Source organism: Podarcis bocagei, assembly GCF_964188305.1.
Source record: "Podarcis bocagei genome assembly, chromosome: 9".
NCBI classification, from domain to species: Eukaryota; Metazoa; Chordata; class Lepidosauria; order Squamata; family Lacertidae; genus Podarcis; species Podarcis bocagei.
Window position 1 is genome coordinate 77,645,420 of NC_138134.1, and position 18,785 is coordinate 77,664,204.

General features: G+C 44.5%; 1 protein-coding gene across 4 annotated transcripts in view; it reads right to left on the bottom strand.

Annotated features, from left to right (window-relative positions):
• Positions 1-17,697, bottom strand: part of LOC308594844 (uncharacterized protein) — a 30,782-nt gene extending 13,085 nt beyond the window's left edge. The window contains exons 1-6 of one of the 4 annotated variants that reach the window (XM_081208282.1): positions 17,608-17,686; positions 17,357-17,413; positions 16,133-16,252; positions 9,546-9,644; positions 8,175-8,261; positions 1,431-1,594 (exon numbers count right to left, since the gene is read on the bottom strand). In XM_081208282.1, coding sequence (XP_081064408.1) covers positions 1,431-1,594; positions 8,175-8,261; positions 9,546-9,644; positions 16,133-16,252; positions 17,357-17,411 — 525 coding nt within the window. In that variant the 5' untranslated portion in view covers positions 17,412-17,413; positions 17,608-17,686. Of the gene's footprint in view, positions 1-1,430; positions 1,595-8,174; positions 8,262-9,545; positions 9,645-13,873; positions 14,813-16,132; positions 16,253-17,356; positions 17,414-17,607 lie in introns of those variants that run through there. The other 3 variants (XM_081208283.1, XM_081208284.1, XM_081208285.1) reach the window with 3 other exon arrangements.
• Positions 17,698-18,785: the final 1,088 nt, after the last annotated feature.

The window sequence follows — 18,785 nt, forward strand, 5'->3', positions numbered from 1 at the left end:
GACGGATCGCAGAAAAGGAAAACTGAAGACGAGATCCGACATGCACTCTCATCGTAACTGTCCGATTAGTTTTTGATGTTGTTGTTGTTTTTTAGTGGTTTTTGTGTGAGAGATAACCGCGTTCAGGAATCTTGCCACCTGCAGAGTTACAGAAGGATCTGTATCCTGCAAAAGTAGTGCGGCGTGTGACTCAACAGGCCTGCCAACCAAGCGCAATAAAACAGGACCCAGGAATTTTGTCCTGGCTATGCTATGTAGGGGACAGTTGAACATTATATGTGGAAGAGATTCAACAGTTTTCCCGTCACACACGCATAGCGGAGACACCAAACCCCTGGAAAATCTGTGGCTCAGCAGGTTCGATGGAAGGACATTGAACCTTGCACGAATGAATGCAAGTCGGTGTGGTACAGATGAAAGAGATGACATGTATGATGGAAGGCCAAGTGGTGGGGTTATTCCGTGATACCTGGGGGAGCAGACACCCCCACCCCAGGCGAGGTTGTGTTGATTTTCAATGTCTGCTAATCTTTGCTCTATAAGGCTTTTGGCTGAGTGTAAGTTCATCTTTAAGGAGTCCGCTGGGGAAATTCCGATGCTCAGAAGTTTGGCTTGGATTTTTCCTACCCACGGATTGACAAAGTCGTCCCGCCAGAGGCACTGGAAAAGGTAATGGGCGGGAAGCCTATGCCAGCTGGACAACCAATAGCCAAAGACTCGCTTCCAGATGACAGTCTCCAATGATGCAATCCTTAACTCCAGATGTATGGCTGCGTTGCTCTCACACACGGGGAGTTTCAGGAGGCGACGGAGAGACTGATTCTGCAATGTCTCAAGCGATGTTAAATTGGACCCAGGACCCACCACCCTGGACTCTTTTGATAAAGGAGTATTTTGATAAATGGAATAAATAAATAAATAATAATACTAATACTAATATGCCACCTTTTCCTCCAAAAGAGCTCAAGGTGTTGTGTGACCTTCTCCTCTCCCCATTTGTCCTCACGACAGTCCCGTGGGGTAAGGTGGGATGAAAGGCAGTCCTGACCAGCAAGCTTCATGGCAGAGTGGGGATTCAAATGGTTTCCCAGGTCTCATTATTCCTGGTCTCTCCATACAATTGTATTGTGAACTTGAGTACTTAAAAAGAGGTTTCTGACTCTTGCTCATGGAGCAGAGGAGCAGGAAGCCATAATGTTCCCACTTACACATGATGGCAAGTTACCCAGAGGATCAGGATGGAGCAGCATCCTGCTGTGATGGGTCAATACTACCTCTTATATATATATGATATGTATATATAATACCAGAGGTGCAGCAAAACATGCCTGTCCCTTACCAGTCTCTACAACCACAGCAGACGCTGAAATCTAACCCCAAAGTCACACTCCTCCATTGTCTCTTAAGAATTTATTGCATGATCTGCTCACCTCCTCCTCATCATTTTCAACACATAACAATTTTGTATTGTATTTCATGCTGTTGCAGAGTTGTATGCACTGTTTCCAAGTCCTTGGGGTGGCAATGAAGTCAAATGTATATAGGGCTCCATGCCAAACAATCCATTCCTCATCTAACTTGCGGTGAATGTCATCTTTGAGCAATGACCAGAATGTGAGAGGAATAAAAAGAGAGAAAGGACAAGTGAGGTTGTAGTAGAAGCCAGCTTGCAGGACTCTGCAGAGTTTAAAACACTGATATTAGGGGGAACGTTGGGAGCAGCTTGGGTGGGGGAACCACCCCCACTGAAGAAAATCTAGCATTGTCCTCAAAGACCCACTAGGACCCACTGGCTACGCACTTAAAGGATAAAGTTGCTCAACTTCAGAGTGCATTTGTTTCTCCAAATGTTGCATCTCCAGTTGAAGAACCCAGTGGCTCTATAGAGGATGTTTAGTGGGATCAGTTTCACCTTATGCAATTAGCTGACATGGAGAAGGTACTGGGAGCAATGCATCCAGCCCCATGGCCCCTCAACTCCAATCCCTCCTGGCTTATCAAATCTATCAGAGGGGGCTGACTGGTTGGGTCCAGATTGTGGTTAATGCTTTGCTCTATGAGGCGGTGGTCCGTGCTGCATTGAAAGAAGCAGTGGTGTGACCACTCCTAAAGAAAGCATCTCTGGACTCTCTGGATTGGAACAGCTATGGGCCGTTGCCAATGTTCCCTTTTAGGGGAAGGTAGAGGAGAGGGTCACTAGCCAGCTTTCTAACAGATTTGGGTCAACAGCCCAAAGTCCCAGACACAGACTGAGAGGTGCAAGGGAGCTCCACCAGGTCTTCTGTGAAATTCAACCTTGCTGTAGCCAATGTTAGGATATTTCTGTTCCACCTTAAAAGGGAGCAGGCTTTGTGAGTCAGAGAGTCTGCGCATGTCCTGTTCACAGGATGTTTATGTTTCCTATTGCTTTCGTTTTCTCTCTCTGCTGGAGACACTGACGCAGGCAGTCATGTCTTTCTTTGTTCTGATCAACGCAGAATAAAACTTGTAAATAATGCTCTCCTGAGTGCAACTTCTGGCTGTGAATTATCTGCTGATAAAGAGTGTGCATGAGCTCTAGATGTTGGGCTATTTTCTAGAGACTCATGTCGCTAATTGCTGATACTGCGTGCCTACGGGAGATCGATGGATCGTCCGGCAGACGGCTTGGGGCCATGATGGACTTTGTCTCCCTGGCAGTATCCCAACAACAGGTTTCGGGTCCAGATTCACAGCACTTACAGGAGAGTAAGACTGCGACAGACTGCTGAAAGGTATGTGGAGGAAAAGCGAAAGTAGGGCTTTTCTGTTTGCCGCGGAAAGAGCTTTTGATGTCCGGCAGGCCTAATTGGTCTGGGTTTCGAGCCCAGCAGGCCTCAAGATTTATGGCTGCTGAGATTAGAAGTCTCTGAAGTGAAATAGACTCACGGCTCAAAGAAAAAGCTGGAATGGAGTTTTTCCAAGCTTCTGAAGCTGATGAGTGCCCAAAGCTAAATCGGCACAATTATAAAACCTGGGCAAAATGGTGTGAGAGTTTGCTGCGTCAGTTTGGAGTGTGGCATACTGTGTCTGAAGCCCCTCCAGTTCCTCTGACAGATAGATGGAAAGCCCAGAATTCGTGGGCGATAGACGTAATAGTCTTGTCCGTCTCTCTGGAGGAAATTGCAACGTTAGCTGGCAACGTCACTGGACGTAAGATGTGGAATGCTTTGAAAATAGCCCACCAGCCAGTCATCCCAGCCCAGAGTTTGACTGCATCGGAGGTCCTGGCTGTTTCCCAGAATGCGAGTGAATGCAGGGATGCCGAGGGCACCGGTTGCAAGCTGCAGGGGGAGCTGACTATCACGTCATCCCAGGCAGCATTCCAGCCTCCAGGGGGAGCCAAGGAGTCGGCAGCTGAGAGCTCTGTTTCTCATGGGAACCAAGGTCATCGCCTTTGCAAAGGCCGGAAGGCTAGAAGTAAACAGAGACTGATGCCTGAAGATGGCCAGAAGCAGAGGGAGGGTGAAGAGCCCACGCCAGTGGAAAACAAGGCTTTGTTTGCTGGCACAGCTTCACCAAAGGCTAAAGGCAAGTCTGATGGCCAGGAGCAGGGGGGCAAGCTGCAAAAGCCCACGCCAGTGGAAAACAAGGTCTTGCTTGCTGGAAAAGCTGCTCCAAAAGCCAAAGCCAGGTTTGTTGTTGATTCAGGGAGTACCCGCCATGTCGCGAAGGACCGCCATCTCTTTATCTCCTTCAAACCTCAAGAAGGTGAGATCCACCTGGCTGACGGAAAGACGTTGCGGATTGCAGGAGAAGGGACTGTGAGACTGGCAAGTCTGCACACTACCATCAAAGGTGTACTTTATGTTCCAGGCGCTGCAGACAACTTGCTCAGTGTCCCACAACTTACTGGGCGTGGTTTTGAGATTTCCTTCAAGAGGAGCGTCTGTGTCATCAGAAAAGGCAAAGAGGACATTTTGCATGCAAAGTTTATGGATGGCTTGTTCTGTATTACTTATGATGACAATGGTGCTGTTGTGTCTAATGTTGATTCTTGCTGTGTTGCACAAACTAACAAAGTTCTTCATGCAGGATGCATTCACGATGCACACAGAAGGTTTTGTCACCTCTCTTGGAAGGCACTGGCCAAGATGCCAGAGATGGTTGAGGTTTTGACCATCAAACCCTGTAAGTTTCACATGAAACGTGTATCTTGTGCAAAGAACAAGGTGAAGGTTGCTCCAAAAGGCAAGGAGTCTAGCAGGCAGGCTTCCAAACCCTAACAGCTAGTCCACGCAGACCTGGTTGGTCCACTTGCGCCCTCTTTGGGTGGAGCAAGGTACTTCATGGTTCTGATTGATTCTTTTTCCAGGTACATTCATGTGTTTATGCTTGAGCAAAAATCGCAAGCATTTCCGAAGTTCAAGGCATTCTGTGCTTGGTTGGAGAATGTTCACGGTAAACATATTGGCTGTCTCTTTACTGATCGGGGCGGGGAGTTCACTTCTCAGCAGTTTGAAGCTTTCCTGACTGAGAAGGGAATCCAGCATGACTTATCAACGCCTAGATCGCCATGGATGAATCGGCTTGCAGAGCGAGCAAATCAAACGTCGCTGCAAGGAATGAAAACATTGTTGCATGATGCCAATCTCCCTGATAAGTATTGGGGGGGAGGCTCTGTCGAATTTTGCTTACACTTATAATCGCAGATTGTCATCCCCTATTGGTTGTACCCCCTATGAGAAGATGTTTGGTAAGAAACCCAACATCAAGCACATGAGAATCTTTGGTTCTGACATGTGGGTACACACCCCACAAAGCAACAAGCTTGGGAAGCGTGGGGCACATGGTTTGTTCATGGGGTACGAAAAAGGTGCATACAGGGTATGGATGACTGACTCTAAGTCCATTAAGTTCACAAAGAGTGTTGAGTACAATCCTAAGTGGGGGGGAAATGTGGGAATTTTCCAGAGTTACCCAGAGGAGGATGAAGGTGATGTCAAGGAAGCAGCTAAAGCTGAGGAAGCTGAGGAAGCTGAGGATGAGGATGATGATGATCAGAGTTCGGATTCCAGTTCAGTGGGCGGCACTGCTGCTGGTGTCAGTGACAGTGATGACACAGCAGACTACAAGAGCGCAAAGGCCTCAGTCAGACCATCTGATGCGTCTGACAATGAACTGGAAGAACCACTGTTCACCATTGGTCACTTTTCTCCTAAGAAAGAGGAGATGAGTCCAGAAGACTTGCGTCTAGTACGCAGATCTGAGAGAGCCACGAAGGGCAGACCTCCAAAGAGATTTGCTGATGAGTTTGCTAAGACAGCAACTGCTGTTCTTAGTAGCTCAGAGAAGGTGTGGGAACCTTCAAGCTTCAAAGAGGTTCAGGAGTTAACCTCTAAAGATGCTGAGCCTTGGCTTAATGCCATGAAGGCTGAAGTTGATTCCTTGAATAGAAACCAAACTTGGGAACTGGTACCGGTAGTCTCAGGGATGAGACTGGTTGGCAGCAAATGGGTCTTCAAGGCCAAGACAGACCAGAATGGCAAGGTAGTCAGACACAAAGCCAGATTGGTTGCCAGAGGTTTTTCACAGGTACCAGGACAGGATTACCACGAGACCTACTCACCCACCGTCAAATATGAGAGCATTCGGCTGATGCTCAAGATAGCTGCAGAGGAGAAACTGCATGTTTCCCATCATGACATCAATACAGCTTTTTTGTACGGGATTTTGGGGGAGGAGCTGTTTATGCTTCCACCTGATGGAATGCAGATACAGAAGGGAATGGTCTGTAAACTGCGGAAATCCTTATATGGTCTCAAACAAAGTGCCAGGTGTTGGAACACAAAACTCACTGAGATGTTGCTTTCTCTAGGTTTTCACCAGGGCAAAGCTGATCCATGTGTGCTTGTCAAGGAGGAGGGGCAAAACAAACTGTATTGTTTATGTTTTGTTGATGATCTTCTGATGTTTTGGAAGAATCAGGCTTTCTACCAAAGCAACCTAGCTCAGCTGAAGGAGCACTTTGACATGAAGGATCTTGGTGAGGTATCCAACTATCTTTCTCTGCAGGTGGAGAGGGACCAAGCAGGTAATTTTCTGGTACACCAAACACAGAAAATTGCTGATGTATTAACCAGTTTGAATTTGGTTGATGCAAACCCAGCAGACACACCGATGTTGACAGGTTACCAGGTAGATAGTACTGCTGAAGCGTTTTCTGACACAACGCTGTACAGATGCATTCTAGGCAAGTTGAATTTCATTGCTAGATGCTCAAGACCTGACATAGCTGTAAGCTGTAACTTGCTTAGCAGACATGCCAACAAGTCTACTGTTCTGGATTGGAAAGCTCTGAAGCGCATAGCCCGCTATTTGAAAGGGACTATGCACTACAGACTGAGGTTCACCAGTCAGAAGACTGGGGGTCTTGAAATCTTTGCAGATCCAAGTTTTGGAAGTGACACCACGGATGGTACAAGCACTTCTGGAGTATGCTACATGTACAACCACTGCCTGTTTGACTGGTTGTGCAGGAAGCAGACAACAGTGAGCCTAAGTTCCTGTGAAGCAGAATTCAATGCTCTGTCATTTTCACTCATGGATTGTGAATGGTTGATGCAACTGTTTAAGGACATCAGAGTTTCTGTGAAATGTCCTGTACAAGTGTATCATGTTTGGCTTTGCTGAACTCAGAGAGTTGCAAGCAAAGAACCAAGTACTTGCAGATTAAGCTACATCGTGCAAGAGAGTGTATTCAGAAAGGACTCATTCAGGTGTCCTACATGCCAGGAAATGAAATTCCTGCTGATCTGTTTTCTAAGGTTGTTAACAGAGAACAACTTAAGGTTTACGTACAAAGGTTGCAATTGGGTTGAACCACAGGTACTACAGGTTACACGGAAAGGGGGAGGATGTTAGGATATTTCCGTTCCACCTTAAAAGGGAGCAGGCTTTGTGAGTCAGAGAGTCTGCGCATGTCCTGTTCACAGGATGTTTATGTTTCCTATTGCTTTCATTTTCTCTCTCTGCTGGAGACACTGACGCAGGCAGTCATGTCTTTCTTTGTTCTGATCAACGCAGAATAAAACTTGTAAATAATGCTCTCCTGAGTGCAACTTCTGGCTGTGAATTATCTGCTGATAAAGAGTGTGCATGAGCTCTAGATGTTGGGCTATTTTCTAGAGACTCATGTCGCTAATTGCTGATACTGCGTGCCTACGGGAGATCGATGGATCGTCCGGCAGACGGCTTGGGGCCATGATGGACTTTGTCTCTCTGGCAGTATCCCAACAGCCAATTCCTTCCAGACAGTTTCAGAACCGTTTTTGAGTACAGAGTAATATACAAAAAAACAAACAAACTAGAATGACCCACTATTTGAACAGTAGGAAAGAAAAGATAGGAAACAAAAGCTGTACTACTGACATGATGGGAAAGAAAATACTTTTTTCTTATTTCACAGGCTCCTCTGTCCTTCCGCAGAATGAATTCCCTTAGCATAGAAAGGAGGACATGTGGGGACTGGTCATTGATTCATGAGTCAGGCACAGTATTTGGCCTGCAGGACAAGTGCCTCAACAGACAACTGTGTCCTCCAAATCAGCCTCCTGATTTCATCATGCTAATACACCCACTTCTTCCTCAAAGGACTATGGGATTAACCAGACATCCGTACTACTACTACTACTACTACAAATAATAATTTATTTATACCCCGCCCATCTGGCTAGGTTTCCACCGAAATGGATCTTTGCCCAGAAAGGCTCAACAACATGGCCTCTTTGACTGTGTCCATATTATTTATAATCCTGTACATAATAGAGAACTTGTACATTGTACACAGAGAACTTGTGACTTTCCCTATGTTGCTGGTTCTAAAAAATGTTGGGAGCCTCCATGAGGACATTCTTCTTGAAACCGTCACCCTGCAATTTCACAGGGAAGAGCCCTAGTGGGCCAGAGCTAGTATGCTCATCCCTACAGCCCTCTGCGCATGTGCTCACTTAAAACACCTTAAGAGAGCTACCCATTCTCTGTTTCCAGGTGCGCTAATCTGACTGATATGTCAGAACGGGATTGGCACCAGAATGTGCCATTGTAGCCTGTAATGGAAAAGAGAAGTCCGTTCCAATGGTTCTGAAATCGCCTATTGCCTCAAAGGTTCTGGCACCTTGACCTTGACGGATAAAAGTGGTTTCTGAGTAACTTACTAATAGCCTGCTGTAGTTCACTGATTTTCTTTCTCTCTTCCGCTATTGCCATAGATACATTCTCAGCTTTCTTGAATTTTGTGATATCTAAGAGAGTTGCAACAATTGAATTTGGGAAGAATCTCAAACAGTCATGCACAGATACTGAGCAGCCATGTTTCTCAAAATATATTTACCTTTCATATATAGGAACCTAGGAAGTTGTCTTATACAGAATCAGACCATTCATTAATCTAGATGAGAATTGTCTATGCTGACTAGCAATGGCTTTCCAGGGCTTCTGAAAGAGGTCATTCCTACCTCTGCCTGGAGATACTGAAAATTGAACCCGGGGCCTTTTTTAACACAACAACAACAATGGCATTTGCACATCCACTGAGCTGCACTCATTTCCTGGAGCTTCTGGATAGCTCAGGCAGTAGAGCATGAGACTCTTAATCTCAGGGTTGTGGATTTGAACCCCCCATTGGGTGAAAGATTCTTGCACTGCATGGGGTTGAGCTAGAAGACCCTTGTGATCCCTTCCAACTCTGCAACTCCAAAACGTAGGTTAATCAGCCTCATATAACCAACGTGCTTAACTCTAAATAATGCATTAAGGTGTTCAAGCCATAGAGTATGCTGTCCTGCTAGACTCAGCTACACTGGGAAGAAATAGGTAATCAAGCCTATTGTTTTTCCCCAGGCTACTTGAGAAGCTCAGTATGTGGTGAGGTTTGATCTGGTTGCTCAAGCTCAAGCTCTTGAGTTCCTGTACCAATACTCTAGGAAATTCCTCCACATTGTTGCTAAGCTACGTTTTCCTGGTTTGATCTGATTGCTCAAGCTCAGCCACATGCTCCTCATGAGCCACTCTTGAGTTCTTGTTCCAATACTCTAGGATATTCCTCCACATTGTTGCTAAGCCAAGTTTCCCTGCCGGGCACCTTTTCTGAAGCACATGGCTCTGACCTTTGAAGAGTTTGTAAGCAAATCATTCTTTAACTTACCAAGTGTGTGTTCTCGTTTGCTGGGGGAAGAGGGAAACTTTGGAAGTCACTTGGAAGAGCCTATTTTAAAGGTCTAGCAGCCTATACTTTCATGCTGACATTTGCTGCATATTTTGTGACTGTAAATCTCTGCTGGGTTCTCTCACCAATGGGTACTTGCCCCAAACTTGGATCTTGGAATTCAGGAATTTTCTTTCTTATATCAATATATTTTTCCACCAACACAGCACACACACACACCATGCTTATGGAGAAGCTAAAAATAGAATGAACTTGAGGCAACCCACCCATTCCTCTTCAACTTCCCTGAACTGAGTAATGAGGAGAAATGGTGGGCCGTGGACAGAGCTCCTGCGCAGACAAAAAATAACATATGACTTACCATCTGCCTGAAAAAGATCCGGATAGTTGACTTCTACCATTTTTAGAATCTTTGCCGTTCCTTCTTCAAATATGGCTCTCCTTCGCACTTCCTTAATATCTAAAGGTGATGATGGGGAAAGTTGTTCATTGCATGTGGGAGAATAACTTTTCTTCCCCCAGCACCCCTTTGGAAGGGATTAAGGTGCATTTGGAATGCGACTTCTGTGGTATAAGTTCCAGTTTACAATGTACTTCCCAAAATTTGTAAAGGTAAAATTTCTCCACCAGGTGGACCCATTTTTCAGCCACAAGATTTTGTTTAGAGTCCTTAACCCAATATCTTCATTATATATCTCATTTCCCATCCAGGTCTTTAGGGAATTGCTTAGAAAACCTATAAAGCAGAAGCAGCAGGAAGTCATAGGGATACAATACTATGTGAGTTTCCTGGGGAAAGAATTTCCGAGTAAAGAAGCCTTTACTGCTATGGCCGCTCCTGGTAGGGGCTTTTGAGGGAAAAGAATTTGTGAGGACATTTTCCCCATCAGGTTCATGTAGAAGAAAGTAGTGTAGGAAAGGAAGGGCAAACCTTTTTGACCCGGCAGGCCAGATCCATCTCGCTTCCCAACCCCAAGGGCTAACTTCGAAAGGTGGTTGGTTGGGACAACTCACTTGTAAATCATCTGATGACATGACATGAGTGGTTGACACCTGTCAAAGTTGTTAATGAGCTGAATACTGGGGACAAATGTGTAGTGAAAGTGATCATCCCAGGAGTTATGGAGTAGAATAAAACCCTGGCTCATGACCGAAGAAGGCCCCAATGTCTTTTTTGAGAGCAGTAATGCTTTTTCTGTGTGGAATGTATGAGAAGCAGATGTACTGACAAAGCCTTAGTTGAGCTAAGAGAGTACATCAGTGTGCAGAAGGCACAAGATTTGTTACTCCATGTGGCCAGCAATGCTGAGTGACCTATGTGAATCTCCTGATAAGGCTTGGAATCATACTAACCACCTGAAACACTGTGAAAGTGTTTTGTGCAGGTGATTACTCCACGACCTGCCATTTGTGAGCTTTTCTGTGCTTGTTTACCCCCACACACTTTGTACAGCTCTGATCACTTTTTTCCCAGGGGAAGTTCAGGTCATTTCCATTTCCCAGATTCATTTCCTGTTTGGATTTTCTGCTGCTGTGTTCAAAACAAATCTTTCCAAACAGATCTTAGCCTTTTGAATTCTGTGGGGGTCATCTTCCACTTAGTGGGAGAGCCCCATTTTCAAAATACTGCTGTGCATTGTTTTGAAGGCACCTGACCACAAACATGTATACTCAATTCACACACACCCTTGACCTGCCCCCACATTATTATTATTATTAATTATTATTTACTTATTGATCTCATGGTATCTTGTATATCCTTGTTGCCATGAGACCTCGCAAGTTCATCCCAGAGCCCAGTAAGCAAATCTGAGAACATAAAGGTCTTTCTGTGCCAAGAAAACCTGGTACTTGAAAGCTCTCTGCCTTGAGAACAATTATTTGTGGGGTTTCAATCAAGTGGTGTTTGACCACATAACGTTGGTAATAATATTAAGTTTTCCATTTTAATAATCCAATAAGAATAACAGTAAAATATTTCAAATTACAATACAATCAAAAAAGGCTAAATATATTGCCAAATTATATATCTTTGGGTGATTTCCCATGCTCTGAATTTTGTGGGATGCTAATCTAATATCACATTGCATTTCTTAATTAGTCAATAAACCATTCCGATATTAATCCTTCACTTAATTTTCATTTATGTTTACAACCACTGGTCTGTTCAAACTTTCGTCTTCATAGTTCTGTGTGAAATATTTTCCCTTGTTGTTATCCACATTCCAGCAATTCCATTTTTGATTTATGCCAGCAGGAGCCATAATACACCACATCCCAGACAAAAAGATACATTAGCTCCTGGCAGCCATCCGGAAATCCCCTCTGTAGTCTTGCACCATCTTCCAACATGCTGGTACCTCTGCAAAAACAAAGTAGCTCCAATCCAGAATTTTTTTATTCCTTCCACTGAGGGAACAGCGGTAGTGTTCTTTCAAACCCACTTACGTATTTCAAACTGTTGCCTTTTTGGGGAGGTTTACCAGGTAAAACTGCAAATACATATATATAAAAATATAATAAAAAAGGCTCACCTCCCCGTGGGGCTATACAATTAATTCATCAATTACTTCAACGAGTGGGTCAGTCCTTTGTACTGTTGTTTCTGCTCCTCAGTGATCTTTAGTTTCATTTCTGCTCACGGCGGTATTTTAACTGCGTCATTGTCCGTCATTAATCGCCTGGAGATATCCAGAACTCTCCTCTTGGTCTCCTTCCAGCTGTTGATGAGGTGATGCCTCCACACTAAAACGATCGCTCCATCAGGAATTCCTTTCATCTTTCCCTTAATGATCATTGCCAGAATCATAGTCAAAATATCATACAGTCTGTTTCGTAATTGAGATAGTGTCCACTTACATATTTGAAGCCTTTGTGTTTTGGTGACGATGAAAAGTCTTTCCCCAGATCAAATCCTTCTCAGTAGCTGATTAAATTTGCAAATTATTTTATCTCCACTGGTTCAGGGCATGCCTATTAGTTAAGTCCGAATTTTTATATTAAAAAAGGTGTCCTCTGCTCCTGCCATTGTCTTTGGAGAGTTGCTACAACCGTGCTGTGTACACCCAGCACCCCTTACCCCCTCTTCCTTCTGGACGGGCAGCAGGTATTGGACAATCTGCGGGTGGAGTGCCCCCAACCCGGGGTTGGGGGGATTGGGAGGATAATTACTCCCATATTATCCTCTATTACCAGCACAGAAGGGCTGTGGTGTAATTGGCACAGCTCATTGCCATGGCAGACAGACAGGAAGTGCTTGACCCCATAACATTGAAACTGCGCTAGTTAATTGTGCCCAATATGTGATTGTACTGTGCCAGCAAAGCCACTTTCAGCCCAGCTCTGCATTTCCATGAGATCTTGTGAGAGCATTCTGGAGCCCCTTAAGCAATTCTGAAAGTTTAAAAGCTCTTTTTGTGCCAGGAAAACCGGGTGCTTTCATTTTTTTGCCAATTAATTTTTATTAATTTTCCAATTTTTTAATAGGTTAACAACAAAGTAATTCAAATTAAACACACACACACAGGACTTTCTGTCCCGCTTTAGAGATGCTTCTTTGCTCCTTCGCTGCTCACAGTAAAGTGCTTAAAAAAATTTAAAATTCTAATACCTCCCCTCCATTCTCTATTTCAACCGGCTGTGCATGTTCAAATCCTGCTTAGACTTTTATTGAACTATTTCCCCAATTGATCAAATGGAATTGCTCTTCCTTTATCAATTAATACAGCTTGTTCATCATGCCTTTATGCCTTCGTGACATTTTAATTGATAATAATAATGATGTAATCCGCTTTAGCCCTAGCATTCTATTCAAGTTTTACAATCCTCACAAACATTGGGGGAAATCTCCTGGTCGACCTTGTTATTTAGTTTCTTTTTCACAAAACAAACCTACACTCTCTACTTTCCCCGGCTTAATGCATTCTGCTCCCATCATTCACTCCTTGGTATGCAGCTCACTAACCCCAACAAACCTTGATTTTATCCTAGGGTTGTCATGTTTCAAAAAATTGGATTTATTTATTTATTGTCAAAGCTATTGGGCTACATACACATACACACACAATTGTGATTTTGAGCAATTTTTAAGGAAATACACCAACACCCACACCAGACAAGCATTTCGTGTGTCCAGATTTTCCTGGACAATTTAGCAATTTCCACCTGGACACTGTTTCCGATGGCCAAATCCCAGCTATGTTGGGGAAATTCTGGATGTATGGCAACCCTGTTTTATCTATTCTCTAGTCCCCATTAACCCTGTTCATGCCAAATGCTGGAGGGAGAATGAACTTTATGCCTGTGAAACGTACAAATCGCTTCTACCCTTCATATTGCCTGATTCATTCTTGTTTACAAACTACCTCCAATTTTTAATATATCAACTACATAAAACTCAGAACTGCTTCTTCCTCTCTCTCCAATTAGGTGTTGAAAAACATTATTCTCCCACACCAAGCACCCAAGAGCCTCCAGTTCTGTTATACAGCTCTCTTTAAAAACAGTCTTTGACAGGGTCTCTTCTCTTTCATCTGCTGGCATCTGTTTGACCCCCATGGCACTGCCCAGATCCAATACTGAATACGGAGGCAAGAATTGAACTTGTACTTGTGAATCTTTAGCATGTTATAATACATTCCCCCACCAGCCCAGCCCACCCCTACCCCATTATGCCGCCAGAAACATTACCACCACCTTCTGTCCTTTGTGTCGCCAGACTCAGTCTCCTTTTTCTTTGCATACCCACAGCTTAATGTTCACGACTGCTTCTCCCTCTCTGTCTAGGTGCTTTAATTAACAAAGATAGCATCCTTATTCTGCACAGATGGTTTATCACACTCGACTGTATACCCAGTTATAATCCATCTGCTCCTTTGTACATTCTTTTCCACAGGTCGGGGTAGGTCTGGAGAAGTCCCTCGTAATCCTTTGCAATAACACAACTCCACTCATTCCCTTTAATTGAGCAACTTGGCGAATGCATCCAACATAGTTAATTTGAGTTTTAAACCCTTTCTTCTTGAATCCTTAGAATTCCAATGCTCGGGGGTGGGGGAGCAGCTATAGAAAACCCTTTCAATTAAAATGACTTGAAACATTGTCTGCCCCTTCCTTCTTGAACGGGCTCGTCTTCGCAGGGATAACATCTTTATGAAAGGGGAATCTGAAGCGTAACACAGTTGTAGAATGAGGCTGTCTTTGTTAAACTCCTTCCATTCAGTGGCAATCCATGTTTTAATTCTTGCTATAAGCAGTCCTTATGCAATTTGTCTCAGACGTTCTGCTGCCAAGAATCTCAAGGTTGCCCATCGGAGTCCGTTTCGCAAAAGAGGAGATCATATTTCCAAAGTCCTGTCTCTTCCTCCCCTCCATTCATTCCAAACCACAGTCAATGTTGCCAAACAGGAGAGATTCCCCTACTAAACCATTTACAGTTTTTCCTGAGAGCTCCTCCTGCTCTCCACAACCAATCCTCCTTCAGCACTGCAAGTTGTAAATCTGTATAGCCTCCTCACTCCACAGTGCAAGTTGTAAACTGCATCAAGTCAATTAGAGGCGAGTTCTTCTCTTAGCAAACTCCCCTCCTTCGCAGTCTCAATGCAGTTCACAAAGCAGTTCAAATCTTCACACACCCAGTCTTAGCTCACAGACTTCCAGCCTCATAAATCTCCTTTAACAAACTTTACTTGAAGTGTCTTGAAGAGAGGGTAGATTTTAAACCTTGGAGACATATATACTAGTAAAAACAAAATAATACCTCTCTCTTTTATCCATTTTCTACTATGGCAGGAATTTTCAACTGAGCCTTGTTCCTTCCATTTCATCTTGTACAGAGCACTCCTTCAGTTTTCAATCCAATATTCCGAATTGCAAAGCTGCCTGGTCCTTACAGCGGATGGACACGAAGGCTTCCTCATCTTGACAAGGAGATCCAGACCCAGAGTCCCCTCCCCCATCCACCTGACACTTGGAAGAGGGTCTGTGGGTACTCCAGCCCCCTGATACCCTTGAGAGTTGAAGAAAGCATTCCAGCCTTGGGAAGCTCTCCTTCCCCTTTCCTGAGTCTCTCTCACTAACAGGAGAGCTGCCGCCATCTCGCAGACCGGAAAAGGAAACCAATTGTGTGTGGGATTTCAACCATCTGCCCAAGGTGGATCATACTGTACCTGCAAAGCCACTTTCAGCCCCGACTTCACCTGCCCCACAGGTGAAGTCATATGAGATCAGCTATAGGGCAGGTGGGCTTGGCTTGGCTGACCAGGGACGGGTTTACCCCACTCTCACAGTCCAGATTTGTCAAGAAAGGAACAGCTGAATGCACATATTTACGCTGGGCCATGAACATTAGGAAGGTTTTCTACAGGCTCCCAAAAGCAACAGTCTGGCCCCCAACCTGCTCCATCAGTGAGGTAGTGTAGCTGCTTTGGGTACTTCTCAGATTTGAGGACCCTAGGCCACAACAGATGGTAGAGGTTGCAGTGTGCTCATCCAAGGAAGGGGTTAATCGCCTGAGTACAAAGGAGCAAGGCACATTCCAGAAGAACTCCCAGGGGAAGGGACAGAACTTTCAGGAGACAAACACAGCACAGATAAAGCTAGCAAATCTCCCATTTCTTTACTGTGCTATAGACAGAGACCTGAAAGAAAGTGTGGCTATGAATTTCAGATGAGAATGCTTCCTCTCTTCCAACGAAGGAGAAAGGAACAGGGGAATGGGAAATAGGATGGAAGGCTACGAATGTGGGCCCAGGAATTTATGTTGCCTTACAAACCAGTTAAAAGTCTTACATGTTTATCTCACCAACTGAAATCAGGGGGTGAAAGGGCTTAGTAGAGACCAGAACCTATCCTTTCCTTTTAATGGTCTCCACTGAAATGAAGCAAGCAAGAGTGAATTGTAATTCTGCCCATTACCCTTTTATATTTTCCTAGAAGACTGGAACTTACACAGATAGGTCAGCATTGCTGCCGCTATAATGGAGCCCATCAGAAGCACTGTGCCAACATACAGAGAATATGAAGATTCGAAGAATTTTTTCATACGTTGCTTGAAAGGTGCTCGTTTTCCTTGATGGACAGGGAGAGAGAAAATTCTGCTTTAGCCATGAACAGACAACATCCCAGGGCCACCCCAGTCAGGAAATTTTCCCATATACTCTGACAACCCATCTAGATCAACACATGGCAATCAGCTTCCTAAACCCTTGGTGGGGGGTTGCTCCACTGTGAAATGCCAGGGGGCCAGACCCTTGGAAGGTTAAGTGGATGAAGGAACCTGGCATGGAAGTATTGCTTCTTGAAGACACTTTTCTGCCCATGTTCCCTGTCTGGAGGCCTCAGAAGCATGAAGAGACATCACCTGGGACTAGAAGGACCTTGGTCTGACCCAGCAAGCTCTTGCTGTGTTCTCATAGAATAATAGACGAAGGCGGAAGGGACTACGAGGGCCATCTAGTCCAACCCCCTACAATGCATGAATCTTTCCCGAATGTGGGTCTCAAACCCATGACCCTGAGATTAAGTCTCCCACTTTGCCCACTAAGCATAATGTTCTTATAGTGAAAGGTAGAGCTGAGGAGAGACTTCACGTCGAAACCTTTGATCCTCAACTATGTTCTTACAGAATCATAGACTTGTAGAGGCATAATGGACCACGAGGGTCATCCAGTCCAACACCCTGCAATGCATGAATCTCTTCCCAGTGTGGGGCTTAAACCCATCACCCTGAGATTAAGTGCCCCACTCTACCCATGAAGCTTAATGTTCTTGTAGCAAAAGGTAGAGCTGAGAAGAGACTTCATGTCAAGACCTTTGATCCTCAACTAGCAGAGTGTCTGTTACCCTGGCCTGGAACAAGGACACAGCATACTCATGGGAAGATTGGGGTTGCGGAGTTCCATCTGGCTGCCCTCCATCAAGTAAGTGGAAGGGGCTGCCGCAGTGGATGGGTTGTAGTGAGGATGAGGGCACATCAAGGAGAGCTTTCATTTCAAGGTGGGGCTGTTCACTGCCAGCAGCAGATGGTGGACACAATCTCAAGTTCATTGCTCCTCAGTTGGACTTGGTGGATCCCCTGGACGTATAGAAAATGCTTGTCCTCACTCTGCTCCACCCCATCATAACTTTCCTTTAGTGTTCCTTCCTCCTCCATGTGCTAATGAGCATACAGACCTGGTGCTTTTCCTGCTCGTTTTGCTGTTCTTTTTTTAGCTTTCACTAGCTTCATACCTATATAAAGACAGCATGAGCAGAGTAATATGATGTGATATATGATATGATCAAGATAGAAATAAACATAGAGCAACAGCCTGAAATATCTCAGCTCTGTCAATTGTCTACAGTACAATGTACTGGAGGGAACATATCAAGTCAGCAGATCTCTGTGTTCCTGTGAAGAGAAAATAGTAACTGAAGGGATTTACCTGGTGGCTTTTTAGGAGCCACTGAACTGGTTTCTTTTTTTATTCACAACCTGTGAGAGTATAAAGTAGACAGTGAAGTCAATGCCTTATTTAAAAGCAGAGTCACAATGGGCAATTCATAGGCAGTGTTGCCATGGAGACCCTCTCCCAGTTAATGTAATTGATAGAGGGAGTTACTGTAACACTGCACTTACCTGCATTTCTTATCCCTCTGATCTACCTCTCTACAACCCCACTCCTGAATATCATCATCATCATCATCATCATCAACAACATAATTTTATTTGTATGCCACCTTTCCACAGTTAAAAGCAAAGCTCGAGGCAGCTTACAACATGACAAGATTTGCATAATTACAAAAGTCCTAAACAATACATAAACCACACCAAAAAATACACAACCAAATGGAAAACAATTTCCACATAAATCAAAATCTAAAACTAAGAATACAGCATTAATGTCACAGTTTAAAATGACATAGGTAAAAAATAACAGCATTTTTTAAAAAACAACAAAACCCCCAAAAACGGAGCCCTCTCTGACCAGCAGCAGCAGCAGCAGCAGTCCTTTATGGAGCCTGTCAGGCCCCGCCCTAGGCCAGGTGGTGAGTGACAGGACTGGGGCCCTCAGGCGCTCAGCAGGAGAGTCTATCATGTCTATAGAATGCTGCAGGTATCTGTTTAAGTGTACAGTGGACGCTTGGGTTGCGAAAGTGATCTGTGTGGGATGCACCTTTGCAACCCGCAGTGTTTGCAACCCGCTTCTACACACGCGCGGGTTGCAATTCGGCACTTCTGTGCATGCACAAAGCGCAATTTAGTGCTTTTCTGCATTCACAACCGCCGAAACCCGGAAGTAACCCATTCCAGTACTTCCGGGATTCGGTGGTCTGCACTTACTACACTTGATCTTAGCCAAAAGGCCGAGAAGCGATTCGGGATTCGGTGGTCTGTAACCCAAAAAAACGCAACCCGAAGTGGCCGTAACCCGAGGTATGACTGTAGTGTGGTTCTCATTAACACAATACATTCTTTAGTCTTTAAGCTGCCAAAATAAAATGTATTGTTTTTAGTGCACAAAGACTAATAAGGAAACTCTGAAGATGTTTTTATACTGCTAATTCCTTCATACTCGACCATGAATTTTTTTAAGCAGTTAAGCTGTGTGTGTGAGAGAGA